The sequence below is a fragment of the Oncorhynchus kisutch genome, unplaced genomic scaffold (genome assembly GCF_002021735.2).
Source record: "Oncorhynchus kisutch isolate 150728-3 unplaced genomic scaffold, Okis_V2 scaffold918, whole genome shotgun sequence".
Lineage (NCBI taxonomy): Eukaryota > Metazoa > Chordata > Actinopteri > Salmoniformes > Salmonidae > Oncorhynchus > Oncorhynchus kisutch.
In genome coordinates this window covers 2443-10000 of record NW_022262863.1, presented here as the reverse complement: position 1 = coordinate 10000, position 7558 = coordinate 2443, and the positions used below count along the sequence as shown (strand labels likewise).

General features: G+C 44.2%; 1 protein-coding gene across 1 annotated transcript in view; it reads left to right on the top strand.

Moving 5' to 3' along the window:
- The window catches only part of LOC109884353 (protein kinase C-binding protein NELL2), a gene marked incomplete at its 3' end in the record, with an annotated part of 31112 nt that extends 24108 nt beyond the window's left edge, over nucleotides 1-7004 (top strand). The window contains 5 exon segments of the mRNA XM_031817033.1: nucleotides 78-174; nucleotides 2346-2418; nucleotides 2908-2990; nucleotides 3654-3782; nucleotides 6968-7004. Coding sequence (XP_031672893.1) covers nucleotides 78-174; nucleotides 2346-2418; nucleotides 2908-2990; nucleotides 3654-3782; nucleotides 6968-7004 — 419 coding nt within the window.
- Between the last annotated feature and the right edge of the window lie 554 nt (nucleotides 7005-7558).

The window sequence follows — 7558 nt, the reverse complement described above, 5'->3', positions numbered from 1 at the left end:
ATAAACAGTATGCTTTCCTGCAGTCGGCTCTGTATATAAACAGTATAGTATCTCCTTGTATTCCTCTTGTCCTCTAGGATCTATGAGAGGGTGATAGAGAATCCGTCTATGGACATTCCCTCTGACACCACCATCTGGCTCGGACAGAGGAACCAGGCCCATGGATACTTCAAGGTATGTTGTAGGGATTCATATTTTCCTGAAAATTTACTAAGTTTCAATACTGAGAATAATGTATCCAGAGTGTCCTGGGAAATACTGCAAAAATTGGAAGTGCCCATGTAAAGAGTTTAAAATCAAGATACGATCTCTATGCCAGGGTTCTGCCCAAATAAGATTGTCGCTGCGCCACCTTGCCGGCTTGGCTGCGTCACCATGTAAAGGTTTCACAGGAAGTGAAGTCGCCAATGACATTGTTGTAATTGTGAAACAGGCCATCCATAAATTCCGAGCGTTATCATGTTCCTCAAATAATTCAGCGCATTTCAGCAGTAGGCCTAAGGCCTAGGGCCTAGGCTGTCTCACATGATTATGTTTTGTCGACAGGGGGAGCGCACCCTCAGCACCCCTACTTTCGGCGGCTAGGCCCTTGACACGTCTCAAGCAACGCGATGGCGCTGTCCCAATCAAAACTGCGCTGAAATCCACCTATAACCACACAACCATTGCATTAAATTAGTATAAGGGATGGATATGATTTTGGGAGTTTCACTACAAGCAAGAATTTGAAACATGCCTTCAATTGGATTAGGCAGAGGTCAGTAATCCAAGGTGGTGTGACAAGGTGGGGCGGCAGGGTAGCCTAGTGGTTAGAGCATTGGACTAGTAACCGGAAGGTTGCGAGTTCAAACCCCCGAGCTGACAAGGTACAAATCTGTCGTTCTGCCCCTGAACAGGCAGTTAACCCACTGTTCCTAGGCCGTCATTGAAAATAAGAATGTGTTCTTAACTGACTTGCCTGGTTAAATAAAGGTAAAATGTTTTAAAAAAAAGGTACAGAACGGCAGACAGGCTCAGGGCAGAGGTCAGTAGTCCAGGGTGGTGTGACAAGGTACAGAATAACAGGCTCAGGGCAGAGGTCAGTAGTCCAGGGTGGTGTGACAAGGTACAGAATAACAGGCTCAGGGCAGAGGTCAGTAGTCCAGGGTGGTGTGACAAGGTACAGAATAACAGGCTCAGGGCAGAGGTCAGTAGTCCAGGGTGGTGTGACAAGGTACAGAATAACAGGCTCAGGGCAGAGGTCAGTAATCCAAGGTGGTGTGACAAGGTACAGAACGGCAGACAGGCTCAGGGCAGAGGTCAGTAGTCCAGGGTGGTGTGACAAGGTACAGAATAACAGGCTCAGGGCAGAGGTCAGTAGTCCAGGGTGGTGTGTCAAGGTACAGAATAGCAGGCAGGCTCAGGGCAGAGGTCAGTAGTCCAGGGTGGTGTGACAAGGTACAGAACAGCAGGCAGGCTCAGGGCAGAGGTCAGTAATCCAGGGTGGTGTGACAAGGTACAGAATGGCAGGCTCAGGGCAGAGGTCAGTAATCCAGGATGGTGTGACAAGGTACAGAATAACAGGCAGGCTCAGGGCAGAGGTCAGTAGTCCAGGATGGTGTGACAAGGTACAGAATAACAGGCAGGCTCAGGGCAGGCAGAATGGTCAAAATTGGGAAAACAGGAGCTAGAGACAGAGAGGGGCACGGGAAAAAACACTGGTAGGCTTGACAAAACAAAACAAACTGGCAACAGGTAAACAGAGAACACAGGTATAAATACACTGGGGATAATGAGGAAGATTGGCGACACCTGAAGGGGGGTGGCGACAACCACAAAGACAGGAGAAACAGATCAGGGTGTGACACACAAAGCCTTTCATCACATCAGTTTCGAAACAGTGGATCCGTCATCTCCAAAACACACAGCTGGTTCTGAAACATCTGTCCATCAGCTTCTAGTGATTCCAACTGTCAGGTAGCTGGTTCTGTATCTCTGTCTCATCAGCTTCTAGTGATTCCAACTGTCAGGTAGCTGGTTCTGTACCTCTGTCTCATCAGCTTCTAGTGATTCCAACTGTCAGCTAACGTCACACTCATAGAGCTCAGCTAGGCTAACTCATCCTGCATAGATATGATCTGAGGTCAACCTCTCCCACTCTCTCTCTCTCTCTCCTCCCTTTCTCTCTGTTATTCTGTCTAAACCTCTCTCTCTCTCCTCCCTCTCTCTGTTATTCTGTCTAAACCTCTCTCTCTCCTCCCTCTCTCTCTGTTTTTCTGCCTCAAACTCTCTCCCCTTCTCACTCTCTCTCCCTCTCTCCCCTTCTCCCTTTCTCTTCCTCCTCCCGTCTCTCACTGTCTCTACAGGGTATAATGCAGGATGTTCAGCTGGTCGTCATGCCTCAAGGCTACATCTCCCAGTGTCCAGACCTCAACCTCAGTAAGAGAACAGTTACATTTAGTACCTATAAAAGTCTGGAAACTCTGATGTTAACATGCTGACATGTACATTATTGTACAGCCACTATAAAAGTCTGGAAACTCTGATGTTAACATGCTGACATGTACATTATTATACAGCCGCTATAAAAGTCTGGAAACTCTGATGTTAACATGCTGACATGTACATTATTGTACAGCCACTATAAAAGTCTGGAAACTCTGATGTTAACATGCTGACATGTACATTATTATACAGCCGCTATAAAAGTCTGGAAACTCTGATGTTAACATGCTGACATGTACATTATTGTACAGCCACTATAAAGTCTGGGAACTCTGCATCTAAAATGAGATGCCCACAAAGGCAACATCAGCTACACATGCATTTACAGTATAGCTCTAATATGCTTGCCGGTACAGTTGCATGGACATTGACAATGGAACTATCATGCCAACATTACATTACCATGACTTACCTGTGTTTCAGCTTGCCCCACCTGCAATGACTTCCATGGGCTGGTGCAGAAGATCATGGAGCTGCAGGATGTCTTAGCCAAGACCTCCAGCAAGGTACTATGGCATAAGACAATGGGTGCCTCAATCGTCTACAGTGGTTTCCTCTTCTTGTCTTCTTTCCATCTGCATTGATTTGAAGGGAGAGGAGAGGAGAGGAGAGGAGAGGAGAGGAGAGGAGAGGAGAGGAGAGGAGAGGAGAGGAGAGGAGAGGAGAGGAGAGGAGAGGAGAGGAGAGGAGAGGAGAGGAGAGGAGAGGAGAGGAGAGGAGAGGAGAGGAGAGGAAGCCTCTTGTAGACGATTGAGATTCAACCTCTGTTGTGTCTCTCTGGTCGACATGCTAGCTTTTCTTACAACTCCTACTTTGTGTAATGTACGGTACAGTAGTGTAGAGTAGTGGTGTAGCTGTGGACAGCTGCTCAGCCGTCTACACCACCGCCTGATGTTCTGTCAGTGTTCAAGGCATAAGTGTATGAATTATTCACACAGAGGGTAAGTGAGGGAACATCCATTTACTGTTCTTTACTACAGCACATGGAACATCTCTGTCACCATGTGGTTCACTGGGCTCTGGTTCCCTTGTCCTGCAACACTGGGTTGTTGAATAAATAATTAGTTGAAAAGCAGACTGTATCAACGGGCTATTGACCCCCCCCCCCACCCCCCCCCCCACACACACACACACACTAACTCTGTATCTGTGTTTTGGTGTGTGTGCAGCTGTCGCGTGCAGAGGAGAAGATGCAGGGTCTGGATGGCTGTTACTGTGAGAGGAGCTGCAGTATGAATGGAGAGCGGTACAGGGAGGACGAGGGATGGACAGACGGATGCAGGAACTGTTCCTGCTATGTAAGATTGTTTTATTATTATTATTATTTTAAATCTTTATTTAACCAGGCAAGTCAGTGACGGCCTACTATAACATACTATAACAGCTTATAACAGGTTATAACACACAATAACAGACTATAACAGGTTATAATACACTACGACAGACTATAATAGACTATAACAGACTATAACAGCCTTATACAGGTTATAACACACTATAACAGACTATAACAGGTTATAATACACTACGACAGACTATAATAGACTATAACAGACTATAACAGCCTTATACAGGTTATAACACACTATAACAGACTATAACAGGTTATAACAGACTATAACAGCTTATACCAGGTTATAACACACTATGACAGACTATAATAGACTATAACAGACTATAACAGCCAATAACAGGTTATAACAGGCTATAACAGACTATAACAGGCTGTAACAGCTTATAACAGGTTATAACAGACTATAACAGCCTATAACAGGTTATAACACACTATAACAGCCTATAACAGGTTATAACAGACTATAACAGACTCTAACAGGTTATAACAGACTACGACAGGCTATATCAGACTATAACACATCTACATAAGGCTATAAGCTAGGACTCTCTACTATCTGTTATATAGGGCTTAAAGGGACAGTTCACTTTATAATCTCTGTGGTTTAAAGGGACAGTTCACACGATAGTCAGTGTAAGCTTAAATGGACAGATCAATCTATAATCACTGTGGGTTTAAAGGTGACAGTCCAATCTATAATCACTGTGGGTTTAAAGGTGACAGTCCAATCTAAAATCACTGTGGGTTTAAAGGTGACAGTCCAATCTATAATCACTGTGGGTTTAAAGGTGACAGTCCAATCTATAATCACTGTGGGTTTAAAGGTGACAGTCCAATCAATAATCACTGTGTGTTTAAAGGTGACAGTCCAATCTGTAATCACTGTGGGTTTAAAGGTGACAGTCCAATCTGTAATCACTGTGGGTTTAAAGGTGACAGTCCAATCTGTAATCACTGTGGGTTTAAAGGTGACAGTCCAATCTAAAATCACTGTGGGTTTAAAGGTGACAGTCCAATCTAAAATCACTGTGGGTTTAAAGGTGACAGTCCAATCTGTAATCACTGTGGGTTTAAAGGTGACAGTCCAATCTAAAATCACTGTGGGTTTAAAGGTGACAGTCCAATCTGTAATCACTGTGGGTTTAAAGGTGACAGTCCAATCTGTAATCACTGTGGATTTAAAGGGATAGTTACTTCATGATCACAGTTATCCGGGACTTAAAGGGATAGTTCACTTCATGATCACAGTTATCCGGGACTTAAAGGGATAGTTACTTAATGATCACAGTTATCCGGGACTTAAAGGGATAGTTACTTAATGATCACAGTTATCGGGACTTAAAGGGATAGTTCACTTCATGATCACAGTTATCCGGGACTTAAAGGGATAGTTCACTTCATGATCACAGTTATCCGGGACTTAAAGGGATAGTTACTTAATGATCACAGTTATCCGGGACTTAAATGGATAGTTCACTTCATGATAACAGTTACCCGGGACTTAAAGGGACAGCACTGAATGGAAAACCATAACCTGTGTCTGAAAAATCTATAGTGCATCAACTCTATGTGATTCTCCTGATCCCAGAGATCAAGACATAGAGTCCGTTCCTGAATTCAGTTCATACTAATACAGAAATGTCCTCTCACTGTCAACTGAGTTTATTTTCAGCAAACTTAACGTGTAAATATTTGTATGAACATAACAAGATTTATGAACTGAACAAGTTCCACAGACATGTGACTAACAGAAATTGAATAATGTGTCCCTGAACAAGTTCCACAGACATGTGACTAACAGAAATGGAATAATGTGTCCCTGAACAAAGGGGGGGGGGTCAAAATCAAAAGGATGAGGATGTGGGAGGAGCCTATTGAGGACAGTCTGAGCACTGATGGAGGGATTGTGCGTTCCTGGTGTAACTCGGGCAGTTGTTGTTGCCATCCTGTACCTGCCCCACAGGTGTGATGTTCGGATGTACCGATCCTGTGTAGGTGTTGTTAAACGTGGTCTACCACTGTGAGGATGATCAGCTGTCCGTCCTGTCTCCCTGTAGCGCTGTCTTTGGTGTCTCACAGTGCGGACATTGCAATGTATTGCCCTGGCTACATCTGCAGTCCTCATGTCTCCTTGCAGCATGCCTAAGGCACGTTCACACAGATGAGCAGGGACCCTGGGCATCTTTCTTTTGGGGGTTTTCAGAGTCAGTAGAAGGCCTTTTTAGCGTCCTAAGTTTTCATAACTGCGACCTTAATTGCCTGCCGTCTGTAAGCTGTTAGTGTCTTAACGACCGTTCCACAGATACATGTTCATTAATTGTTTATGGTTCATTGAACAAGCATGGGAAACAGTGTTTAAACCCTTTACAATGAAGAACTGTGAAGTTATTTGGATTTTTTGAATTATCTTGAAAGACAGGGGCCTGAAAAAGGGACATTTCTTTTCTTGCTGAGTTTAGATCTTCATACTAATAACATCTGTTTTGTCTCATTCCTTTAGAATGGTACAGTCCAGGTTGGAGATCATAGATCTTCATACTAATAACGTCTGTTTTGTCTCATTCCTTTAGAATGGTACAGTCCAGGTTGGAGATCATAGATCTTCATACTAATAACGTCTGTTTTGTCTCATTCCTTTAGAATGGTACAGTCCAGGTTGGAGATCATAGATCTTCATACTAATAACGTCTGTTTTGTCTCATTCCTTTAGAATGGTACAGTCCAGGTTGGAGATCATAGATCTTCATACTAATAACATCTGTTTTGTCTCATTCCTTTAGAATGGTACAGTCCAGGTTGGAGATCATAGATCTTCATACTAATAACGTCTGTTTTGTCTCATTCCTTTAGAATGGTACAGTCCAGGTTGGAGATCATAGATCTTCATACTAATAACGTCTGTTTTGTCTCATTCCTTTAGAATGGTACAGTCCAGGTTGGAGATCATAGATCTTCATACTAATAACGTCTGTTTTGTCTCATTCCTTTAGAATGGTACAGTCCAGGTTGGAGATCATAGATCTTCATACTAATACATCTGTTTTGTCTCATTCCTTTAGAATGGTACAGTCCAGGTTGGAGATCATAGATCTTCATACTAATAACGTCTGTTTTGTCTCATTCCTTTAGAATGGTACAGTCCAGTGTGAGACCATCTCGTGCCCCCTCCCCAGTGTCCCCCTGACTCCGCCCCTGCCTATGTGCAGGCACGTGCTGCAAAGAGTGTCAGCGTGAGTAACAACACCTACCCTTCTCATGCCATGTTCTTCTCAGTCTGCACAACACAGTCCTCTCCTGTTTCTTTCTCTAACACTTTCTCTCTACACCACCTCTCTCTCCTCTCTACACCACCTCTCTCTCCTCTCACACCACCTCTCTCTCCTCTCTTACACCACCTCTCTCTCCTCTCTACACCACTTCTCTGTCTCTCTCTCCTCTCTACACCACTTCTCTGTCTCTCTCTCCTCTCTACACCACTTCTCTGTCTCTCTCTCCTCTCTACACCCACTTCTCTGTCTCTCTCTCCTCTCTACACCACTTCTCTGTCTCTCTCTCCTCTCTACACCACTTCTCTGTCTCTCTCTCCTCTCTACACACTTCTCCGTCTCTCTCTCCTCTCTACACCACTTCTATGTCTCTCCTCCCTACACCACTTCTCTGTCTCTCTCTCCTCTGTACACCACTTCTCTGTCTCTCTCTCTCCTCTCTACACCACTTCTC